Raw genomic sequence first — 27,438 nt, 5'->3', positions numbered from 1 at the left:
TCTGGTCTCGACTTAATGACATGTGTTAATTGACCATAATCACCATTGTCCCATTTTTCTTGCAAAACACCATGCAAAATCAACCAAAGCTTGTCAATCGTCAGCAAAAATCCACTTGACTTTTTCAGGCAAAGACGTTTGTCGTACATAACGTTTCATGGAGTGCAGCTAGTTATCGTGCCCTGAAGAATGCTACTACTAATTTATAGATATTTTGATATAGATAATCAATAATCAGACAATGAAAAGTAAAAAAAAAACGCAATACACTGCTAATACAAATGCTGACTAAAAGACAAAATGCAAATCAGGCTAATTTACTCCTAATAGTTGTTTTTTTGTTGTCTACACATTTAAAGTCCGTGACCAAATGACAGGTAAATGTCTAGAGTTTTCTGACAGTTTCTCGATGAACAAAACAAAATAATTTGAATACTCTTAGGTATTTCTTCGGTCAGGAAAATTTGCTTGCGAATGTAAATATCCGTATTCCCCCTGCGACAATGTTTGTGAATACGTATCCCACTTCTGATGATAGAAATTAAGAACAAAAGAAAATACTCGAACGGATACTTTAACACGTATATTAAAGAACTTCTTTAAATAATAACAATGTAAACATGAAAATGAATATTACAATAATCACATAAATATGAAGAGAACTATTATTACTATAAGAAGGATGTGAACTGTACGAAGTGGTATATATCCTTGGCGTTCCAAAAGCGTCCTTTTGTAATCTACGCCAAGACAGGTTGGAAAAGTTATTCACTAAACCACACCTCACTCGATGAACATTGGATTTTGAAAACCTGCGAACTTGTACTTGAACAATATTGTGCTCAACCAATAGCTTCTATTCGTATTATACCACCCCTCTATTGACTTTTAAACTATTGGCACAAACAAACGCAAAAGTATTTGTAATCAAAATAATGAGCTATTATATCGATCATGAACTGTAAAGTACGTTTTCTCATGGTTTTAGAAATAAATATATAAAATTAGCGAGCATTGTTCAGTAGTTACTCTAATCATAATGAAATGGAAAGCAGTATAACCAAGTCAAGGTCCTCTAAAAGCACCCTTTACTTTAGAGGTATCTGACCGAAGTTTGCCACCATATAAAGTTTTTGGCAGTTAACAGAGTATAACACTTTTAAGTTTAACATTTACTACGTCTAATATATTAAAGCAGCTATGACCTACCTTTCATATTACTATACAGCTTCTATGTTATATGGATTTAGCGTGATAAAAACTGTATGGGCTCTATTATATATTCTTATATATATATATATATATATATATATATATATATATATATATATATATATATATATATATATATTTACAGTATTACAATATAATGTAATTGTAAGGTATAATACAATCAGAATATAATATATGCTTGCTATTTATTTTTATATAAATTAAAATATTAATTTCGATTACTTTTAAATCCTATTTATTTGGCATTGGGTTGTAGAATTAGATTAATTGATAGCATTTTCTACGTAAAATTTAGGAAATTCTTCATTTCTTCTCCACTCATTCTTTATTATGAATATGTTTATCTGATTTATTTTATAATTTCTGATTATGATTTCGGCTATGTAGTGGTAAACTAATTAAATTGTGACAATGATAATATAATAGCTCTATTTTTAACTCTCTTCGAAAAAGGAGGAGTTTCTATGTTCGACTCTATATGTTTTTTTTAATGTATGTTCGTCGATTTTTCCGTCAACTGTGGGCTGATTTTCAAAATTATTTTTTATTTGAAAGAGTGCACTTCCGAGGTGGTCCCATTGTAACCAAATCACCATCTGTTGGGGGAAGGGGGGAAATTGAGGGAAAAGCTCTAATTTCAAAGACCAGTACAAAGTTTTCACATATTTTTTATCTAAAATAATCAGATATTTGTGTATAATATTATCGTTAGTTAATTATAATATTAATATTAATTAAATCTTTAAAAAACACTAAATGTAGCATTTTAGACCTCGTAGAAATATTGTTTATATTATACTACTGCTTCTATTTTGTAATGGTTAAAGCTTTTAGCTTCCAAACGGAGATCGTGGGTTCGATTCCCGGCACAGAGAGTATTTTTTTGCTGTTCTAGTTTAGTTAGAACATTTGTCAAATCACTTAGGCTAGATAACGGATCCCGGGGCCTGAAGCTCTACTTATTTTCAATCATTGTTTCTTGATTCCTATTTTTCCTCATACGGGCTGCACTTAAAAATGCTGCAATTAAAAAATAATCAAATTTAGATTTTTAACGCAAAGAGAAACATTTTAAAATAAAATATGTAATAATAATCGTTGAACTCGGTGCCGAGCCCAAACAATACAAAAATAATAATTTTGTCACATATACAAAAAATTAAATTACAAACAAAACAAATCTAAATTAATATAACTGTTTGGGTTCGGTACCGACTTCAAAGTCAACGATTATTATTACATATTTGATTTTAAAATGTTTCTTTTTTGTATTAAAAATCTAAGTTTGATTATTTTTAATTTTTAATGAATTCCTTATGAATTTTTGATGTAGGTGCAATTGTTTTGCTAAAAATATATTATGTTATATTCTCATTAAATACATATTTTAAAATATTTATAATATTTATAATTAGTTTATAAATATTTATAAATATTTATAAATATTTTTTGTTTTTTATTAGACTTTCCTTATTTAGTTTCCAGATCCGATATATTAATTTTTTACGAGTCAAATATTAGTTACTGTAATCGCCACTGGAGCTCGTGGTAAATGAGAACAAGAAAGAGAACTATAAGAGAGGAGATAAATATATCAGATGTATAAAAACGTCCATTTATTTTCAGGTTACCGCCACCGACGCAGATGTTGACAGACCCCAAAACATAGTGTATTTTCTAACTGGCCAAGGCATCGATACGGATAATCCGGAAAATAGCAAATTTGAAATTGACCGAAACACAGGAGAAATTTATATTTTGAAGGTAGGGTCAACAATTTCGTCGTTTTTGTTATATATTTAGTACTTTAAATAGGACTAACCATGTTTTACCTTTTTCTTGATATATAATGTATAAGATTGATTTTTCATGTTCATGTGCCCATATTGGGATTAAAGTATGAATACTTAACGAATATTAGCTACATTTAATAATCAGTACTAATCTAGAGTTGTTTATCTATTAAGAAACTATTTCTTATACCTAGACGCCAGATATACCAGAAAGATTTAGTAGCTAGTTTATCGAAAAACTGTACTATCTAGATGATGATATCCATTATTTAAGACATAAAATATAGTAAATATCTAATTATTTATTATTACATTTGTTATTTATTATTAGCAACAGTATTTAATTGATATAAATAAAATCACCAAACCAAATACAAAAATACATATTTTAACATATAGTACTTACTTCTAAAACATATATTAATTTCGGACTTATATATAGGAATAAACATAAATGTATACAAAATCAATAAACATTATACAAAAAAAAATTAATAATTTTGTGGTTTAGGTTTTTTATATATACTTACATTCAATTGGTACTCTATCCTAATGCTCTTGGTATATCATTTGTAACTGATTTAGTACCGTTTCTCTTATCATGCATTCTTAACATATGCCTACACAATTTATTTTATCAACGTGTATTTTCTAGGTTTCTCTGTCGGGTCCACCTCCCAAATCTTTCTATCATATACATTTTGTTATTTTGGCACTTCATATTTTCCTTAATTACAGCGATGGATTTCATTGTTTCAAACCTTGGCTTTACTATGAGCTTCATTGAATTCCACACCTATACATATATATATATATATATATATATATATATATATATATATATATATATATATATATATATATATATATATATACTTTATTTAATTCATTTACTTTTCATTAATAAATACGCAATTATTCAGCATTAACCTCGGCAATAACTTAAGTAGGCGTCGAATTAAAAGACGAAAAAAATGCGGACAAACACCCCTTGATTTATACCGGAGGGGATTATTCTTATTTTTTTCCTTTTTGTTCGGTCTTTTGCACGTTCAAAGACCGAGATCCCGTCGAATTTAATTGTTAATGTATAATGGACGCGGAAATGCAGAAACAAAAGAACAACCTCAAATGTTAATTAAAAGGGTAATTACTAATTAAGTAATATGAAAGAGTACTCTTAAGATAAAATAAACGCGGACTAAAATAGGAATTATAGCATAAAAATAAATGTATCTAGCCAACCGGAGTATAAATATTTTATTGTAATTTACAGAAAATTAGTTACTTTTTTATCTGGTAAGAAAAAATATTTCTTAAACATAATATCGTCTAAATAGAAACTTTGTTTAATAATGATTTTCTGATGGTATTTTTACAAATCTACCAAACAAGAAGAGGTTGGTTAACGTTGAAATGCGCTTAATTGCCTAGTTTGCCAAGTTAAGTTCGTGACCGGTATTCCTTGACAGCCTTGATTCAGAATAGTATCGTTGTTTCTTATGAAACTCTCAAGAAATCAATCAAAGAAATCAAAATCTCAATCAAAATTGCTATAATTCATCTGCTCTTGGTCCTGCTATTTAACAGTGATCTTGTACTAACTAGAATTCATGTATATCTGTCAAATGTAGTGCCATTACCGTATCAGTCCTGGAACTTAAAAGAATTGAATGACATGTTACATTATACAGTATATTCGCTTCTGATGAAATATAACGCAATTTCATTAATTAATTATTTTTAATTAACAACTATTTACCTTGTTCATTAAATTTCTGCTTCAAAATTAGGTCAGAAAGTGGAAACTCGACGGTGGTTTCTGAAGAAAAAACATAATTAGTAAAAATGAAAAATGTTTTAAGGTAAATGATTCTTGGAAGTGTAATTTTCTCCCTTGTAGTTGCCCAGTTCTTGGCGAAAAAAATTCATTTTAGTTTTTCCACAGTCTGCCTTTTTGTCCTCCTGCATATTCTGAACGGATTTCTATAGAAATGTGCTGAAAACTGTTGGAAAAGCTGTCGTAATTAACGAAACATTTTAGCGGAAAAACTGTTTTAATTTAGGAGAAAAATATCAAGGTGATAGAAAATGAAAAATATTTTAGTTAAGGAGATATTTTTTTAAAACTCTATCAGTTGTTAATTACAGGTTGCTATTAAGCAGCAAGTATTTGGAGTACATTGATAGGAAAGTATTGCCCATGGCTCACTGCTACTATTTTACCCTATAAACCCTATGAAGCTTTGCACTTTTAACCTAGAAAATATAATATTTTAATTCGAAATATAAAGTATTCAAGTTAAAAACTATTTACCAAGACCAAGACAATTACTGCTTTAAGCGTTTAGAAAACGGTGCTGAACCATCATGTATTTCAGTTAATTGTAACTTATAACAATTACCAGTAAGAGAAACATGTAGTGGTAATAAATAAAAATATATATTTATTAATACTCCTTAATATATATCAGTTAGAATATTGTTCCCAGCTTCGTTTTACAATATTTGACATATTCTACAAGACGAAGTAGGCTCTATATTTAAAGAAATATGAAATTCCTTTTGCTATACTTGATTCGCATTGAACGCCGATTGAATATAGCAAATGTTTAGAAATTTCATGGAGATATAGCTATCATAATGGCAAAAATAGGAAGGATTTTGGTACCTTTCGTGCACAGATACTCATTATAGTGGCCGTCTCATATATATATATATATATATATATATATATATATATATATATATATATATATATATATATATATATATATATATATATATATATATATACATATGTGTAGTCATGAGTTAAATTTAAGGTTCAGTTCAACTGTTTTGCAAAATTGTGATGAATGTCACAATATAGAAAAGCCGTCAGTGCATTGCAAAATTATTATAAAAATTGGATAAATCAGATTTATCAAAGACACTCACAATCATGTATCAAGGTCTGGCGGCCTGTTATTTTATTACCCAAAAAAATTATTATAAATTGTACACGTTTGTTATGTGTACGACTGTAATGATTTCTGGATGGAACAAACACATTGAACACATTGTAGTAGTTTCTTAATCCCTATTACTATATTTTTGAAATATATTTTGAAAAATATTACAAAAACCTACAAAACACTAAATAAGATAAATAATATTTAGAATATAAAAAGAGAGTAATATATAAAAAAATATAGTTTAACCATAAAAAGAAAACTAAGGAAAAATAAGCCAAGTTCAATTACTAAAGAAAGTAAATTCTATCCGGTTACACACAAATATCAAATAATAAAATAAAGCCCCAATATTATTATCGCAAGAAAAGTTTTATAAAAACCGCAGAAAATAGTAAAATCGGCAATTCTCTAACATATACAACTTGAAAATGTAGAGCAAGAAAGAAATAAAGCTGATGAGCAATAAAATGGCTATAACATTTTATTTTGCTATAATCCATCCATCATCATTGCCATATAGTTCTCACTATATACCGTTTACAACGATTATCTAGTAATATCTAAACCAGAATTTAATCAGTTTGGAGATAAGCTGCTAATAAAATTCCTTTTGTTAAAAATCATAGCGTCAAACTCAACTCCGAGTAATTTCACTTGAGGTCATTTTATTATCTCTTAAAATAATGCTGAAATGTATTTTAATTCCGTTGTTATTCATCCTAGAGCTTCTATTCTCGGTCAATACATATAATTTAGTTGACTCTTGTTCAGAACCGCTAAAAAGACGACTTTTTTCTGTTTTATATTTTCAGCCACTTGACAGGGACCCACCAAACGGCCGACCACTTTGGAGGTTCACCGTATTTGCCCAAGACGAGGACGGCGAAGGTTTGGTAGGTTACGCAGATGTCCAAATCAACCTGAAAGATATCAACGACAACCCTCCTTTTTTTCCTGAGGATGTTTATGCGGGTAACGTCACGGAGAACGGCACAGCTGGTGTGGTAGTCATGACTATTACGGCAGTGGATTACGATGACCCAGCTGAAGGTACCCTCTTTTTAATTTTAAGTGTAATATTATATTTCGTTGCATATTAAGCGAGTGAAAATGTAAAATCCTTTTTAATATTTAAATATTTTTAAAAAATAATGATATTAATAATAACTTACTTCAGCATTATTCAATTTAGATGTTGATTACTTTTTCACGTATCTAATATAACCGTTACAGATATGTATTATATAATCTGCTAAAGTAGTAGATTTTACAATAGTAGGTGATAATCAACACATTCGGTATTTCTATCGATAGTGAGCTTTCTATGAGAATTATCATAAGGAAAGTATTAATATAGCACGACAATCACTTTATAAAATTTTTGGAATCGAAAGTTTTATATTATGAAGAGAGCAAATGTTTTTGCAGTTATACTATCGACCCCAATAACTATCTGCTCATAGGACAAAAGGCTGCAAACCTTGAAAATACGAAATTATAAACAGTAGTGGATACAAATTTAGACCGAAACGCAACAAAAACTTGTACCTCTATATTATGAGTCTCCGGAACATTTTATAGAAAGTTGTACAGATGGTGGTGGATATTTATTACCAGTTCTTAAAGCTGAACCTAGAACTTGATAAGAAACAGTAATTTATTGGACAAGAAAACAAGCTAGAAAAACCACTGCATGACAACGTTCAATCCTCCAAACTATACTCCTATATATATATATATATAGTTCAATACTCCTATATATATATATATATAGTTCAATACTCCTATATATATATGAATAATATATGAATCAATTATCAAAAAAATAAGTTGCGAACATATCTTACATTAAAATGTATGTATATATATAAATTATATGTATATATATATATATATATATATATATATATATATATATATATATATATATATATATATATTAAATGAATCAATTATCAAAAAAATAAGTTGCGAACATATCTTACAATAAAATGATCAACAATAGCCCCTAAGACTAAAACTTGAATTAACAACAATGGCAATATATAAGACCTAATCCTAACTCCAAGCTAAACTATAATAAAGTAAATATAAGACTTAATTACCGTAACTAATTATAAGCAAACAGTGATTTCAAGCTGTCTGGCTTTACCAGTCATATATATACAGAATGAAACCCTTTGTTCTGCTTTCTATTCTTTATTCCTCAAACTACGAACTCAAATTAATTATTTTAGTAAATATCCAAGCATATAGAGTGAATTATCTATTGCATCGTTTATAATAAACCTGTTGAAACTACACCTGTAAGTAGTTTTAAATGACTATAGCTTTATTCAGGAAAATAGAATTAATTATTATTTGAATGCAATTTCAGTTAAATAACTACCGTAGTTGGCTATGCAGCAATCCAATCTCTTAACAAAGTTTGTTCATAATGGTTATTTGAGTGCATTAGTATAAGTATTAGGTACTTGCATGTATTTTTATCAGCGATATCTTTTGGTGCAAATGCAAAATATTAAAGTAAACAGTTAATGAACTGTTAATGGAATGTCTGTCTGTTTTCAAAATGTTCAAGACAAAGAAATATGAATTTGGTACCAATGATAACGCAAATATATATTTGGTAACTTTCTATAGAAAAATTAAAACAAAAACAAAAACAAATGCCATTGATTACTTCCCAATAGGCAAAACAATAATCTTATTGACAAGATTATTATCCAAACCTTTTGCAGAAATGTGTGAAAAACCCGATCTACAAAAGAAAAAGTCTATCAAGATAAAGCATATGCCAACACAACTTTAAGTTGGTGTCTCATCTAATTTTGTTCCCTCTGATTTCTAATTCCCTTTACTCTTAATATTTCGTTGAAAATTATTTTCATCGAATAGAGAGGGAGGTTTTATAGGAGTATTTTGCAGAGGTTCCTAAATTAGAACCAAGAAGTCTCACTCGTTAGGGCCGTAATTAACATTACATAACACCTTACTTAAAGAAACGACCAAGGGATGTACATGATCGATATTCCCTCTGCACAGTTTACAGTTATAAATATTGTTTATAAGTATCGATTGTATCTTCGTCCGACAATTTGACGAATCTTCGAAAAAGCACTGTTTTGATTCAATTTTCCATGTTGTTCGTCTATGAAATGGTTTACCCTTTAATAGTTACGTTTTGGTGATGCCAGTTATCAATAGGCTAATAAACTAAGCTACTACAATCCGCTTTTAGTGGCATTTCATCCTAAACTATAAACTTCTACTGAAATTCTAGTAGACTATGTTAATTAAAAATAACAAAAGTTACCTTTTGGTTGCTTTAGAGCTTGAACTGTGATACATGTGCTGAGAATCCACGGACTAGACGTATTTTTCAGAGCCTGAAAGTTTCTTACTTGCCATAGTTTATGGCTAGAGGTCTTTAACCTTCTTCAATCCATCTAGTTTGAACTTTCGGTTTCTGCTGCTGTATTATTACTCGAACTCCACATAACTACATCAAGGAACGCTTTGAGTAACTGCCGAGCGATTGTAAATCCAAAGTCAGCCTATCTTCTTCTTCTTGATAATTAATTTATTTCTGGTTAATTTAATTAATTCATAAGAGAACAGCGTTATCTTCTGGGAATCCTATCGACTGCACCAATTATAAAATATGAAAGGGTTTTAAATAAAAAAACTATTAGTTTATTCCAAAAATACTACTTTATTTAACGATAAGAAAATGCGAGTTGTTGAACCATGGTACAAAGCAACACTGAGGGCTTTTTATATATTAGAAAACAAAACAACCTATCTCACTCGTTCATCATTCAAGTAGTTTTAAAATAGATGGTCCTTGCACGTGGCCACGGTTGGCAGGACCGTAAATAATATTGCATTTCATTAGCTATATATCAGTATATTTGTAACAATCCAATATGAATATAATGATTATTCCAGGTAGCAACGCCAAAATAACTTACTCGATTGAAAAGAATGTGGTGGAAGAAGAAACCGGTCTCTCTATCTTCGATATCGACCCAAATAACGGCCTTATTACCACCGCCCTCTGTTGCTTGGACCGCGAAAGAACTTCGGAATATACTCTACAAATAATCGCCACTGACGGTGGTGGTCTAAAAGGTACCGGCACCGCCAGAATTCGAGTAGAAGACGTCAACGATATGCCACCAGTGTTCACCAAACCCGAATGGTTCGCTGAAGTTGACGAGACTATCGGCGATGTCCTGCCAGATCATCCTATCCTGACAGTTACCGTGCACGACGAAGACGAGACAAATAATTTCAGCTATAAAATAGTGAAAAACAGTGGATTCGGTGATGACAAGTTTACGATAGCCGCAAACAGTGACGGTTCAGGGATAATAAAAATAAACAAGTCTTTGGACTACGAAGACTTACTTCAGAGCAATGGATTCCGTTTCCAAATCGAAGTGAGTGACGGTGCGGACGAAGAACATCATGCTCGTGCTTGGGTAGTCATTAAACTCCGTGATATCAATGATAACGACCCAATTTTTGAGAGGGACTCTTTAGAAATCACCGTGTCTGAGGACGTAGAAGTGGGTAAAAGTTTGGTGCGGTTTTTCGCCAGTGATCCTGATAAAAACGGTAGAAGCTTAGTATCGTATTTCATAGACAAAGCCTCGAATAAACACAAACACTTTTCCATTGATTCTCGTGGTGTCGTGACCGTGCAGAAACATTTAGATCGCGAAAAGAATCATCATCACCAAATTAAAATTCTAGCAGTTGACGATGGTGCCCCGGCAAGGACATCCACGGGGACGCTAGTAGTGAATGTAAAAGACGTTAATGATAACGCGCCTAGATTTCTGGAAAACTATAATCCCATTGTCATGGAACATATGGGCCCTACCAAGATTGCTGAGGTAAGTGCTGTTGATGATGATGACAGTAACGTTGGTAATGGAGCGCCATTCGAGTTCTGGTTGGATCCCGAAGCCGATGAAAAGATCAGGCACAGCTTCATGGTGGAAGATAATTCAAGTAAGTCATCTAAAGTTTTATGGCCCCTTCTAAAATTATTTTAATCTGTAGAAGGCGCCAATGGACAGGGAACAGCGGTGGTTAGGTCGTTGCGTAGTTTCGACAGGGAGCAACAAAAGGAGTTTCTCATTCCTATAATGATTCGAGATAGTGGGCGCCCCCATATGACAGGTACTCAAACACTGGTGGTGACCATTGGAGATATTAACGACAACAGAATGTCAGATGGAACAAAAGATGTTCTATTCTACAATCACAAAGGTATGATATTATATTTTTAATACGGAATATATGCAAAAATAACTTATTGCTATTTTAATATTAGTGCTTTTATTCTGTTTTACTATTCGAATCTTAATAAATATTCAAATGTATCTTAACCTTGTTAATATTCCTCTTTAACATCAATTTTATTGATATGTCGGACTTGCCATGCGACTTCACTTTAAAATCCTTCACTTTTGTCTTCACACCTGTCTTAGTATATTCACTTTCATTAACAATAAATAGCAATAGGATGCATCAGTCGTGTATTTTTTAACTCTAAAGAAACAATTTGGACATAAAGAATCCTATTAAAATAATTCCCTTTTCCTTTGTTTTTAAATCATTCCAAAATTCCTTTTAAATCATTTTAAATCCTTTAATTTATTTAAATAATTTTAATAATGTTCTAAACCTCAGGAAAATTTTTTTTATATATTTAATTTATATATTACAATTTTAATTAGTCTCCTTTCTTCTTACTTGGCTTACATACATGATTATGTATCTTTTGCATTAAAATTATCTTTAAAGATCAAGAACTTTCAATGATGAACAAAGATCACTCAATGAATGCCCGATTCCTCAAGCAGAATCAGCTAAATACCTAGGAATCTATTTTGACGGTAAATTAAATTGGAAACATCATGTTAGACAAAGAGCAAAACACATTAGAACCAAAATAAAACAACTATACTGGTTAGTCGGAAGATACTCTTAACTTGATCTGAAATCAAAGAGGTTGATTTATAAGACAATTATAAAGCTAATTTGGACCTATGGGGTAATAATAAGGGATTGCACTAAAGATTCAAATAAACTAGTCATCCAATGCTATCAAAACAAGGTTTTTCAAGTGATTACCAATGCTTATCGCTACGTAATCAACGACGATCTGCACAATGACCTGAAAATCAAATGGATTTGTGAAGTTATCCAAGGCTTTGCCTTGAAACACGAAAGGAGATTACCAAATCATACTAACATGGGAGCAAAACAACTGCTGGACAGCGCACAGGATGTCAGAAGATTGAAGCGAACCAAACCATACGAACTTATATAAAGTGTATACCTTTAGTGTAAGCGATATCTACAAGTTATAAGTTTACAATTAAGGAATATATATTGATGTATTTTCTCGCACTCGTCTTGCTTGTGAATTAATCCAAGTACAAATGAAATGTAGTAATAAATTAATTTATAATTAAGATTGTACTAAGTGTATCTAATAAAAATGTTATATAAAAAAAATTTCTTAGTTAGTGAATAGGTCTGTTGCTTATAGAAAATCGCCACAAATCTTTTTGATATAATCACGTTACAAATGGGAAGTACCTACATATAAATAATTTCGTTTTAATTCGCCAAATTATTCAAGTGAAAGATAGTTACTTCAATAAAAACTTAAAAGAAATATTTTTCCGCATACCTAATGTTTCAACGATATTAAAAATAAGGAATATATATCGCTTAAAAAGGTATTTATCCACAATATTGACGTTTTCCATCCAGAACCTTAATAAATATTTGTTCATTCATAAAATTAGTTCGCTCCAGTTGTTACTAAAAAGTAATCTACGAGCTACTACATCACTGTCTGAAATGTTTCCCCCCATATTCCCGATGTTTTCTGAAAGAAAATGTTTGTCATCCACGTTTTATTCATCGGAGATTTGCCCGTTAACTATGACTACTAATTAAGTATAATATCATAATATAATTTCCCACATATATATTAAATAAATATAATTGCATTGAATAAATAAGTACTTTGAACAAAATTTTAGGGATTCTTTTGCAAATTCAATTGTGAGGAAAATTTTTTTAACATAATTTTTCGGAGTATGGGAAACTTTTTTTTATTATCTGGCATCGATAATATTATTAATCGGAACTTAATATAATAAACGGAGCAACATCTGGTTAATATGTATAACTTAAATAAAGATATTCGGCCGATTATAGAAGGGACATGCTATCATGGTAGTTATTAAAACACCCCCTTAACTAATATACTCAAAAAATACTAAAAAATATACTTAAAATAAACTCAAAAAAATTCAATAAAATCAATTGCTCTTACACCTTTTTTCTGTAGTTTAAACAGACAGCTAAAAAGCAGAGCTGCTATAAATAATGGGACAATACTTCCTTTTCATTAAGGATGTAAATATAATATGACATCATATCATAGTCATATTTGATCTGCCAGACAAATTTCTAACAGACCAAGTTTACAAGACCCAGCCATTATACGTTTAACTCAGGTATCTTAAAGTTTAAGTGGTGGTTATGTAAAACTCATTATGGGAAGATGATGTAACTAAAATTTCTACGCATTTTCTACACATATTTTATTAAAAATGTGATACTAGACTAATAAAAAGAAAAGGAAGTTAGCTATATGTATACGATGTTTATTGTGAAAGTTATTCACAATGATAGCATTGTTAGAAAACAAATTCCAAGTTCTTCACTTTAGCGATATTAAGATCAGTTGAAGACGATGACCGACCAGTGTAATGATTGATTGATTTGATTCTTCGTAGTTCTTTAACAGAGCATAACAGACATGCGTATACATTAAGTATAGTCCATTCAATAAACAGTGAAATCGCGTCATCTAAACTTTAACGTCACAACGTTGTAATGTTGCCACATCTATTTTCGTTTTAAAATTTTACTTCATTTTGGCTCTGACATAACATTCTAATTTCTCTGATAAATCCCAATTCGAGAATAACTATAAATTATACAATAGTTTGGAGATTAAAGTTTTATTATATTTACATTATACTCTTTTCCAAGCTATTTATGGGGTAGAGATTTAGACACTTTTATATATAGTAGTATCCTCTGAAGGCCTAATACTTCTAACTATAAATTGTCATTATTGCAGAGTATTCTTGTCAATTCATTTTATTATCACTGCATTTCTCCTTCAGTTTCTCCTCTTAATATTGGTGTAATTTTTCCTACTTAAAATTAATTAGATTTAATTTACCATTAATTTATTACTACATTTCCTTTGCACTTGGATTAATTCACAAGCGAGACGAGTGCGAGAAAATACATCATTATGTATTCCTCAATTATAAAATTATAATAACTTATAGCTATAGTTTACACTAAAAGTATACACTTTATATAAGTTCGTATGGTTTTGTTCGCTTCAATCTCTTGACATCCGGCGCGCTGTCCAGCAGTTGTATTGCTTCCACGTTAGTATGATTTAGTAATCTTCTATTGTGTTTCAAGGCGAAATCTTGGATAACATCGCAAATCCATTTGATTCCGTGGTCATCGTGCAGTTCTTCGTCGGTTACGTAGCGATAGGCATTGGTAATCAATCGAAGAACCTTGTTTTGGCAGGTTTGACATTTTAATTTTAAGTGCCACCCCATATTTGTACCCCAATGGTCCAAATTGACTTTATAATTGTATTATAGATCAACCTATTTGATTTTAGATCAAGGTGAGAGTATCTTCCGACTAACCAGTATAGTTGTTTTATTTTGGTTCTAATGTGTTTTTCTTTTTGTCCAACGTTATGTTTCCAATTTTGTCTACCGTCAGGATGGATTCCAAGATATTTCTCTGATTCAGCTTGAGGAATTGGGCTTCCATTGAGTGATATAATTAAATTTTTATTATTTCGCAGCAATGCAAAGTTATCGTGGACAGGTATGGAGCTATTAAGTTGAATTTTCCAATCTTTCGTCCATTTGTAGATTTTGTTGACTGCCTCTTGCACTTTTTCTATTGCCGTAGACAGAGATGTATCTTTTGCCATAATAATTGTGTCGTCAGTAAATGTTCCAAGTAGTGTTTCTTTTGTTGTTGAAATGTCAGCAGTGTAAAACAGATACAGGAGAGATCCTGAGACGCTACCTTGTGAAACCCCAGCCGAAATAGTTTTAAATGTCGAGAACGCCATTTCGTGCGATACTCTAAATTTTCTTCCGAAAAGATATGACTCCAACAATTGACAATAGTTACGCGGTAACAATTTTCTCATCTTAGAGATTAATCCCAAATGCCAAACCAATTTATATAATTCAAATAAGTTATTACGGACTCATCTGTGCGCTCTACCCTGAATGATTGTCTCTGTCCCGCATTTGACATTTCACAAATCAAGCCCGAAAATAATTGACCCTTAATCTAAATGAAATCTGGCTTCGATATATCGTCCAGGCCCAGTCAGCAAGTAGAACGTTGTCGTTACTCTAATTCTCCCGGTACCCGGGAATCCGAGACCAATCCTCCCGGATCAGGAAAAACGAAAATTATAGCCGACGCAGAAAATTTCTCACGCCGCCCCAGATCTAAATTAAAACCTTTATCACAACCCAACCCCCATCTGCCGGCTGCTCCGCTCGACCTCCGTCGCTCTTTGTTTCTCCATTCGTTACTGACCCTCAGTCATTTTCTTCATTTATTTATCTGGAGGGAGACGTGGGGACCTTTATCTACGACTCGTCGGGAGGAGATCGAACGCGAGGCGATGCGAACATGCCGACGACTGGCGATATCTTATCTGAGAGCCGAGGTGGACGATGCCACACTGTATATAACCTTGGGTCGGGAGTTTTTCTTTTTCAAAGATAAACGACCAAGGCCGGGTCTCGAATGAGGTAAATACGGCCTGATTGGGAAAAGGGTTCGGAAAAAGGGTATTGATAATGGATTTAATGACATTAGCGCCGGGACGAAAACAACATTGAAATATATTAGACAATAAACATAGAACTGAAATAGGTAGAAGCCGCAGATGTGGTTTCTATCAATAGAGTATACAAGGACGGTTCAAAAGAAGGGTTGATAAAATAAGACCTGATTAAAAATAATAACTAAACGATTTCTTTTAAATTCCTTCGAAATTCCGCCAAATATTATTACAGAACCGATGAAATCCTTCACAAACCTACATTTGGATGATGTCATTCATAACTTTTATTATATCTATATCTCATAAAACTATAAATTATGATAGATAATATGCTCTTTATATAACACATCATCAAGTTTCTCTGAAGTTAACCTAGTAGTTCCAACCGTACCAACCTACGCAAAACGACACATGAAAAAAATTTGCGATTGTTTTAATACTACTTTTGCTCACAATTAAATAAAAACATCAACGCATCGACAATGCTTCAAAAACTTCATGAACCTTAAGCAAAATAAAAATGTTGTTAGCATCGATAAGATGACAGCAGCTGGTAACAAACATACAAAGTAACCGAAACTCACAAGGCAGCTGACAAGGTTTATAACCTCCGAATTCAAGAATGAGCATAGAGGTTTATCCAGGGCCACCTTGGGTAAGGTAGAATAAATAAATATGATATGGTGTTATTGATTATTGAACTAACGAAAAAATACCATTAAAGGCAAAAATACAGAAGAAATACCATTAAAGACAATCGATTTTACGAAAAAAGTGTACAAAAATTTAAATATTGAATTTAATGTATCACTCTTGAAGGCGAGTATATTTACGAATAATATATATGCTCAACCATATAAGAACAGTCCAGAAGAATTTGAAGAGATGCCGATAAAATAGCCGGTATGTAGGAGAAACATGTATTTTTATTTACGCTGAAAATTCAACAAATACCTTTCCATATTCAACTTTTCTAATTTAACAATTTTTACTGCCGATAAATGGAGCGAGATAGTTCTATGAAAGCCACCTTAGTATGTAACATACACCACTAGTATAGCGTAATTTTCAAGCCCACCACATTACTGATATTGATAGAAGAGTTTTTTTTCTATAGTGATATGGAATATATTTAAAAGGCTATAATATAACATTTTCAATATTGAAAAAGTTACTTTGAATTCGATGAAGAGAAATCCCTTCAGTTTGTGGAATGCTTTAATTATTTAATTTTAATAAAAACAGTTCCCTATACTATTAAAATATCCAAAGTATGCTAGCCTTTTAATTCTAATATTCCAGTACTTTTGTTTAAAATTTCATAGATTCCTAATATTTAATTCCCAATTTTTAAACCCTACTACGAATCTAAACAAATACAAAAATACGATATTAAAACACGAATAGCCCAGAAAATATACGACTATAATAAAATAATGCCTATAGGTTCAGTGCCTCCAGATACCTACAAGTGCGCGCTTACCTATGAAATAGGTAATCCATTGTTCGCTTCAACCTTTACTCTATTATCCTCAAAATAGTTGCTATAAAATATCGATTTCAGTACATTTTGTTAAGTTAAAACTTCAGTAAAAAATAAATAATCTATATTTATGTACTGGTACGAATTGGATTGGTTAGTCTACATTTCTATTATAGACACCTGTAAAGAAAATATTTTGTTGTGTTGCATTTGGTTCCTTCTTAAACAGAGTTAAACAGACTCGACACGTGACATCGTCATTCGACATCATCATGTGACTAACCCCTGACGTCAAATTTCATTGACCAATAAAATTTAAATAGAAATTTAAATTTAATTTCAGAAACAACAAGTATATACCAACAAGTATTAAACTCCATCATTTTCAACAAATAATAACTATTTTACTTCAATAGACTTAATAGCCTGTATATTGATGTTTATGGATACTTAACCAAAATTCTTTAAGATGTCTTTAATAAACTAACCCATTAAAAACTGATTTTTTAATTGGTACTAGTTCAATAAGTGTTTTTAAAGGGCCTATAGTTTTAAAGGCATATAGTTTGGCACTATTCAAAAGGCGATAGGCTTTGAGCAAAAAAATATTCTTGTAGCAACGTTAACATTGCTTGGGTTTGAACCCATTTTGGCCAACATTTTTAAAACCACTGCCAATTTGTTGATAATAAAATAAAATATATGTTAGCTTTCTTTAAAAAAATATCACAATGCTCTGCAATATACACATATGCTCCATATAAATAAAGTTACCAGATAATAACATTGCACACCACACTTTTTAAAAAAAAGCCGAGAGACTTCTTGAAATGCCTTGTTTCCTTGCTTTTTGTACATCCTGTTACACATCATATTTGGACCCAAGATGCGTTATAACGAACTAATTTTGATTATAATTTAGTCATGAAAACGTAGCAATACTAAAATATACCCAAACGTATGTCATGCACAAAAACAAACATAAAAATGCATCCAAAATAAACAAGTAAACGCATCTTAATAGAAATTAACTAAACCAATCAAATGCCTTCGTCCGTAATAGCATAGCAATTCGAAAAATCAATTAGTAGTGTCATCTGGATAATGAACAATACGAAATATTTTCCGACCTTGCCTATAAAATTAAATATCTATCTACTTTATCGACATAATTGCAAGATAATATTAAAATGACAGAAAAAATATGTACAGAATTTTTCAAAATGCAGTATCGAATTTACAACAATAACTCTGAATATTAATTCACTATCCTTAGATATACACACTAAGCTATAACTTTAACCGACAAATAACAATAACTTTGAACAACCGCGTTATTAAAGTTATACGCGTTTATTTTCGGTCTAATCTAAACTGTAACAGACCCCAGCGCGAATTATTTACCATAGAACAGTAGAAACCTTACGGGTTATGTTTATTATTGACCAGATTTTCTGTAATTTCAGGTCGGCAACAGCGACTAACCGAAGTAGGACGTGTTTACGTTAAAGATTTAGACGACTGGGATCTGTCCGATAAGAAGTTCTATTGGGACGGGCCGGAAAGCGCCAGGTTCAAGCTGAACGAATCAACCGGAATGATATATGCATCTCAAGACGTCCTCTCCGGCACTTACCATTTGCATTTTAAGGTTCGTATTCGTTATTTTATGGTATTAGATAATAGTTTCGGGACAGTTTCCTCATTAATTTGGTCATAATTGCCCCGTTCTAAATTAATATAAATCCCTCAGTAAATATCTGGTATAGATAAAAAAATCTTTTCTACGAATTATTAACGTACATTTACATCAGAATATTTCAAGAATGATTAGTTCTCTGTCACTTTGGTACCATCCAAAGTACTGTACTCTTGATTTTTGGTGATTTGTTCATTTAAATTCAGTGGTGTTGTGTCAAGTAATACAGGAAATGAACAAAATAAGATGACACCTCACATCGCAATAAGCTGCAATTCTTCGAAGAATCGATTCATAAAGTGTCTTAACATGTTCACTGCCGATCAGGAATCAAATACTTATCCTAGAAGCCCACTAAGTTATTTTTAAATTACAACAATAAAATATTCTTAATAACGTTTTTTAACGAGTGTTCAGTCTAGATAAGAATAAATATTACTACAAACAAACAAAATATCTACTCAAATAAATTTAAAAATCAATAGAAATACATGAACGACCATAATTTAATAAAAATTTTCACTAAAACTCACAAAATTACTGATTTTTGAGCAGCCTAAACAGTAACCAGGATTTCCAGGACCGATAGTGCATACATAAATATTTTTTTTTTCTTTTTTCTCGATTTTCTTTTTTCTCGTAAATAATAAATTTTACATTGCTTTCTCAATACCTTTCCTGCTTCCTTCTCCTCTCGTATTTTCAAAATATGTTCGCTGATAACCGCTCTGGAAGTAGATTTGGACGGAGCCTTTATTAACCTTTTTATGGCAGACAAACGAAAGTAGTACATTCAAATACGATTGCCTGAATATTTATTATAAAGTTGATGGACGCTGCCTCTGAATTTTCATCACTCGAGCTTCCGTTAGGCACGTTCAGATAATGCCGATACAACTCTACTAGCACATTGCCAATGGCGAACTAAATACAAGGCTCAGAAAGACGACCACATCTATAACGCGCTAGAACGTAATTGGTGTCCAATGAAAGCTTCACATTACGTGCTAAAGCGTTATCAGCAGCGAAAGTGTTAATAGTTTCCAACGGAATATTACTCCATTCCCGTAAGAGATTTACTCCTCAATTTCTACTCTAAAACCCTCCATAAAGGTTCAATTATGTTTAGGTCTAGTGATTATGCTGGCCATAGAAGATGTTTGGTGATATTCCGATACTCCTCAAACGAAGATAAACTAAGTATATGGTCGCATTATCATATTGGAATATGTCAGTGTTTGGTAGCAATATGCTAGTTGCATTTTTCAGCACTATTCAAAAAATATTCATTTCCAATAAACTGACCAGTGAGGTGAATAAACAGACCAGCGTTTGTAGGAAACAATGTGAATGATGATTCATTAGACCCTACCATATTCACATCACATCAAGTGTTTCAGGTTTCGCAATTGCAGCCCTTCCATGAAAGTTAGATTTGCGGAGCTGCTGAGTTCTGAATATAAACTAAGCGATACATACATATACATGCTATACTTACACGAAAGCAGTATTTTCAATTGTTTATCCCCTTTACTTCCAGGAAATATCACCAAAAGCGTATTGTGATTAGAGTATCAATTAATCATCATGTAGAACCGAGAAGTTAAAATGTTTATCCGCAGTTATGCTATCAAGAAAGAACAATAGTCTAGAATAATGGAGATCCAGATTTTTCCAGAAAGTAGATTCAGCAAGAACAAACTCAAATATATTATCTTATAAACTGGCAGGCCACCATCATATAACAGTTGAGAAAACCTTAGATATGATTTCTGGTCATTCCCATCCTCTTGACTCTAAGCAACAGAATTAAACAAAGAATGTCTTCCTAGAGTGGCAAATGGGTAAACTAATTCAACCATTAAATTGTCACTTGTACTAAGAAATAACTAAGGGTACAAATTATCTTGCAAAAATAAATAACTCTGAAACAAAACATTCAAAAGAAGATGTCAAACTAGATTTTCAGGAGATAAAATTGGATAATCCACCGCCAGATTTTAAAATAACTATACTCGCCAGTAGTTGAAGCTGTGGTAGTATAGCTGACCATTCGTCTGGGAAAACAACCAACCAAACATTTTAATAAACCCAAATTACAGAACTCGCTGATTAAAATTGTTGAGGTCAGCAGGAGGATTTTGAAGGGGATTTCTAAATTATTTGAAAAAAAAATAATTAAGGTTTAATGAATTATTGAAACTGTAGATGGCAGAATTGCAATTATTTACGCTGGCTTTAGAGGAGATAACTTCGGACCAACTGCACAGATTTATAAAAATTCCAAATCAATACCCATGAGGGAAGAAGAGTCTGTTTTGCCATTTTTGTTGATGTGAGAGAGGCTTTTGACAAGGCGTGGCATGAGGAAAGTAGTAATAAATTGAATACGATTTAGCCCAAACAGTTCCCACAATTATTCTATAGGTCTTGCATAATATTGTGGGTAGAGCTTTCAGAGTTCAAATGGTTAATAAAGAAAGAGATTTTTTTTCGTTATTCGCTTTTTAATAATATTCTTCACAGTTCTTCTTTCATCCTTACCCGTCTGGTAAATAACAGAGAAAAATATAGAATGAAAAATCGTCAACAATTTCTTAATAACAAATAAATGCTTGTTATTTTTTAAGATATTATCACCGACAAAAAATTGCTTCCGGTAATAGAGGGTATTTTGAAATACGTTTTATTTGTAAGATAAAAATTGTATCCAAAACAAATGTACCATAATATTAAAATAATAATACTACTAGACAGTTTCTGTATTTTTCTTTTCTCTCACAAGAAAGATATTAAAAACGAGCTTTGCTAAGGAAATTAAACTATATTAAATAAAATTCCATTTTTCGCAATTTGTTTTCTTGCTACTGCAATAATCCGCTCGTAGAGACGGGGCATCGATAATTAGAAACCGACAGGAAACGGTCTGGAAACTTTCCAGTGGATATTAAATAAAACACGGGAACGATTTCCGTTTGCAGGTTTACGATCGCCGATTTCAACAGACTGCATCGGCGGGCGTAAATGTCGTTGTTAAGGATCTGCCCCCTGGCGCCGTATCCAATGCCGCATCTTTAAGACTAGACGGAATAACTGACGAGGAGTTCGTGAGGACGTGGGATTATAAGCTTGGTGTAAGTTCAGGTATACATTAATATAACTAAATCGCGTAAGTTATCAGTACAATGATTGATGAAGGTGTTTTCGTTCCGTTATTGTTACGCAAACAGTCATACCTATCCTTTTCCTGTCATTTAATTAACTGTCGCATACATTTGCCTCCCCTGGGATAATGATAATGTAGACACAGCTTACGTAAATTTACCGCAGTAAATGTAGAAAGAGAATTAAAAGCCTGTAAACGGGATATATCCCGGTACTATGGATTTTAAATAAATTTGAATATACGGGGTATCTTAAAAGTTTCCAAAAATTTTATTTAGATTGTAACATCAACTATTTCCTTTCCTTCAAATATTCTTTACCAAATATGACCTCTATGAACGATTGATGACTCTCTATGATTTTATATTTTGTGAGGCTGCTAGTTATCTCAATATATGGAATCAATTCTTCTTTACCATTCGACAAGCATTCCTAAATCATTATAATCTGGGCATCCGTATTTTTTTCTTCAACCGTATGTCGCATTCTAATGTAGTACCTCCATTTTTGATATAGTATTTAATGAAAACACACTGAATTTTCGTTAAACTTCGCATTTGAAATACTTCAAGGTTATAAATGTCTGACTGTAATAGAGTTCAGAGAAAAAATTAGATAGATTTTAGTATTAATTAGCATCGAAAACTATCGACTAAAACTGTTTCAGTCTGTTCAGTTCAGTCTAGTTTCCTTCGACTGATTTTAGAAATAATGTTCTGAATTTATGCTTATATAGAATTATATGTAATTTATATGATTTTATGTATTCTTTGTAGCTTGACTGTAAGTAACAATATTTTTTACATTAATATAACAGCATTTTGAAACTCTATTTTTCAATATTATTTATTAATACAATAGGGTAAAAATAACGATTTTCGATTGATAAATAGTACAATAACATTGACCGCATTTATATTATCTCGGCAACTATTGGAAATTTTTATTGCTTTTTTTCAATGTTCTAGTTCTCTAGATGTTTTTTCACAACTTTAAAACTTTAAAACTTCTTCTTCCATCTATTACCACGAATGAAAAAATGTAGAAGCGTGCATCTGACTGAAATAGTAATTATTATTTTCAGTAGCTAGTTTATTACTATCGCCTAGTTCAACCGTTTCGACTATTTACAGTCGATAGTTCCCAATGCGCCATCTTAATTTCTTGTCCTTTATTTCCGATTCTTTAATCACCATTCATTCTAACCAGAAACCATTAAACTTTTCAATTTCTGGTAATTCGTTGGTTGTTCATTGGTCATTTCGGTCTGATCATTATTCAATTACGTAAGTAGTACGTTAAGTACTGAAATACGAAGTATATAATGAAGAACACTCGAAGCCCTAATGCATGTATCAACGAACGAAAGTCATCATTGATGAATATCAAATCAGTTAAGGAGTTTCTCTTATAATGGGTATTTTTAATAGTTTTCATAATTAACTAATTTTCGTAACTGAAATCGACTACTAATTTGAAGTAGTATATAGGCGGCATATCCTTGGCATATCAAATAAATTCCACGCTACCTAAAATATATAAATGTGGGTTATAGAATAGACCAAGTCATCATCTTATATTATATTTCTCGGCCACACATCGTACTCACCAGAAATTCTCATAATTCTCTGACTACCATTTGTTTAAATCGATCTAACATAATCTAGTTGCATAATCTATAATCATAATCTATAAGATCCAAAAAAGAAGGAACTGTTTAACCTCAAAACTATATATGGTTCTATCGACGTAGAATCGATTTATTAGCAGAAAGATACGAGAAACTGATTCTTTCTCATATCAGTATGTTAATAAACTTAGTTCTTTATAATCTAATTAAGCACCCTCATATAGTATAAAGAAAAGGTACATCGAATTCAATCGTGACCGATGATCACATCAAACCACATTCTTATGTTAACTTACCGGCCTTCATTACCGTTGAAAAATAGTTAAATTATGGATGTCTATAAGTGTGAAACAAAACAAAAATCGACTGTATGGGCCTACCAAGACCAGTCAAACCCAACAAAAGTTGTTTGTGGAAAAAACATGTCGAAAGATATAGTATTTATGCATCTTTCTTCAGCATTACAGGCACTTAGCGACCATAGCATTAGAGCAACGTAGTATTGGCAGTTCTGAGAAATATTTGACTCTTTGTTTACAAAAAGTCTTCGAAGAGATTCGAAAAAAGTGAAAAATTCGAATTATTTTACGTACAGTCTTGACTTGGCACCCAATGATTTTTTATTACCGCTCATTAAAAATATCAATACTGACTGGAAAAAATGTTACAAAAATTACTTCCAACGAATGATATTGGGTATTTGTTTTCATAGAGAATGTTTAGTCTACCGATCAGACACATGGATTGTTTTAATAAGCATATGGTAATGCTGACTTAGGAAAAATAAATTCTTGACAGTAATTCCAAAAGTATTTTGAATTTGGCGTCAAAATGTATGAAAACACGATATAAAAATATAAACTACTAGCGACCCGCCCCGGCTTCGCACGGGTGCAATGCTGATACTAAATTAAATACACTACAGAAAAAATATGAACGTTGTATATAAAAACATAGCGGCCCGCTCCGACTTTGCACGGGCATAAAATATATATGCCTATGTCACTCAATGAAAACATGATTAAAATCGATCCAGTATTTTTGGTTCATTCATTACTGCCCTTGGCCTGCACGCATTAAATTTGGAGTAAAATAATTCCTCTTCTCCTATACTTACTATGAAGATTTCCTGCTATCTTTGGAATATCTAAATTCATACAATTTTTATTACATTACACATTTTTAAACGCAAATTTTAAATTTGTAATATCTCCGAAAATATTTGTTTAATTTACATGCTGTAAGGAACCATATTGATCTATATTAATTGCACACTGTATTTAAGGTACTTAATTCGATAAGGATTAATGCCGTATTGCTTAAAATAGCTTCGTAAATAAGCCATTTTCTCACGTAAAAAGCAAACAATAAAAATGGTTAATGTGGGTTATCCCTAAAAGATAAACATATACCATCGCGGACTTTTTTGTAGACCTTTTTATGGTGTACAATACTGTAGTACATTAATTTGATCTAACTCGTAGGGTTAGGCAGCGTTTTTGCTAATTGCTAAATAAGCCTAAAAAATAGGTTAATTTACGACATCACGTTAGAAACCTCTAAAATTAGCAATGTTGCCTTAGTATATTATGCATGTATTATACATATAAACCTTCCTCTTGAATCACTCTATCTATTGAAAAAAACCGCATCAAAATCCGTTGCGTAGTTTTAAAGATTTAGCGCACATAGGGATATAGGGACAGAAAAGGCGACTCTGTTTTATACTATGTAGTGATATTACCTTTTACAACACATTTGAATCAAATATTAAATACAATCATGTCGTCGTATTATAGAAGTAAAAATACAACCAGCCGGCTTGGTGGCGCAGTGGTAAAGGCGATAGGACGGTCCTCCTACTGTTGCGATAGCTGCGGGTTCGAATCCTGCTGGGGCATGGTCGTAAATGTATGTTTATGATTGTTTAAAATTTGTGATTGATCTAGGCAAGAGTGTAAAATCCGACAAGGAACATGATCCCAGTCACGCCAGTAACCATGCTGTGTAAGATCGGATGTCTTACGTCCAGAGATTTTAAGATATATAAAAACATACAACCAAGTGATTTTACGACATAAAGGCATTAAATATGAAAAATATATTTAAAAATACCTACATAAAAATATCCACATATTTACCAGACTTTGGGTCTTTTGACTATAACTTCGTTTCAAAAGACCAAAAACGCAGAATACCTGTATACTGCTGAGAAATGGGAATAATGTTAGAGCTAAATGATAGATAGTAAATATGAATAAAATGCATCAATTTCTTGAAATATAACTTTAAAATGATATAAAATGCAAGAAATACACCGTATATTTAATAAACTTGAAAACTAGATATTCTCTGAAAATTTCAATACGCAGACAGTTCAAAGTGTACAAATATTAGACTTAAACATTAGATTGGGTTTTGAGTTAAACAAAGTAAAGCTTCACTCAAGCTATAAAGCTAATGAAATAGGAATATACCATATACAATATGTACATTAATCTGAAGACGATCCGATCAGATTTTCAATTAACGATGTAGGAATAGGATATAATACTGTGCATTAGAAACTTCGAGCGTACCATCACAATATCACATATCCCAAACAAACGCGGCGCAATGATGAGATTAGAACATTTAACTAGATACAAACAGGCAGCAGTCAACATGATAACAAATTCTAAATATATAAAAATGGTCGTCAATAATTTTTCATGGAAATGTTGCCACTTTGTCAAATTTTGGAAGATGCAGGGATAATAGACTTTTTTAGGGCTGTCGAAGATTATACTACTGTTATCAAAAAAATTGGTAAGATGCAAACATATTAGCCCTATAAAATTATTTTAAAGGATTTTTCTACTTGAAGCTTTATTTAAAAAAATTGCCATCTTTCAATTTGCAAGTTCCATATTGAGAAAACTATATATCTTTTGAGGATATCCACGAATCGATACATTTTTTGGTATTTTAATAACAACGGAACCGCTGCTCAGAGAGTTCACCACTCATATGCTTCTGGCTAAGAAATAATCTGAGAGATCTGGGAGTAATCTGCCTAGAGAACACAGCAAGTTATCCACCAACAAGAGCACTTCACCCTGTAAGGACTCTAGTATATTTTAACCGCTTTTGCATATTCCTGCCGTTTTTAAATCAAATGACCAGGAATAGTCATCAGACTGATATATATATATATATATATATATATATATATATATATATATATATATATATATATATATATATATATAAAAATCTAGGCTCTAGCCGAAGCGCTGCCAATTCCAAATAATGATACAATTTTAATTAAAAATGTAAGTAAAGAAAGTATACTTTTAATCAGCATGGTGTATTTATAAGTGTTCCAATATATATTTTAGGTTAGAGTATGGATAAGAGACAAAGACTATATGAATATATAAATGAAGTGATGTAAATATACAGCAGCTAAAATGAAAATACAACTTCTTCATATATTCTTTGTTTTAATATACAAAAATGTATTACTTCATTTATTATT

The 27,438-nt window shown here is 31.5% G+C and overlaps 1 protein-coding gene across 1 annotated transcript in view; it reads left to right on the top strand.

The window, feature by feature from the left end:
- Positions 1–27,438, top strand: part of LOC143194949 (neural-cadherin) — a 246,128-nt gene that overhangs the window by 192,426 nt on the left and 26,264 nt on the right. The window contains exons 5-10 of the mRNA XM_076401758.1: positions 2,860–2,997; positions 6,796–7,033; positions 9,935–11,005; positions 11,057–11,266; positions 18,891–19,075; positions 22,105–22,257. Coding sequence (XP_076257873.1) covers positions 2,860–2,997; positions 6,796–7,033; positions 9,935–11,005; positions 11,057–11,266; positions 18,891–19,075; positions 22,105–22,257 — 1,995 coding nt within the window. The remainder of the gene's footprint in view (positions 1–2,859; positions 2,998–6,795; positions 7,034–9,934; positions 11,006–11,056; positions 11,267–18,890; positions 19,076–22,104; positions 22,258–27,438) is intronic.

The sequence above is a fragment of the Rhynchophorus ferrugineus genome, unplaced genomic scaffold (assembly GCF_030347505.1).
Source record: "Rhynchophorus ferrugineus isolate W39M unplaced genomic scaffold, kcgeb_rfMv2 rfM4, whole genome shotgun sequence".
Lineage (NCBI taxonomy): Eukaryota > Metazoa > Arthropoda > Insecta > Coleoptera > Curculionidae > Rhynchophorus > Rhynchophorus ferrugineus.
This window is presented reverse-complemented; position numbering and strand designations above follow the sequence as displayed.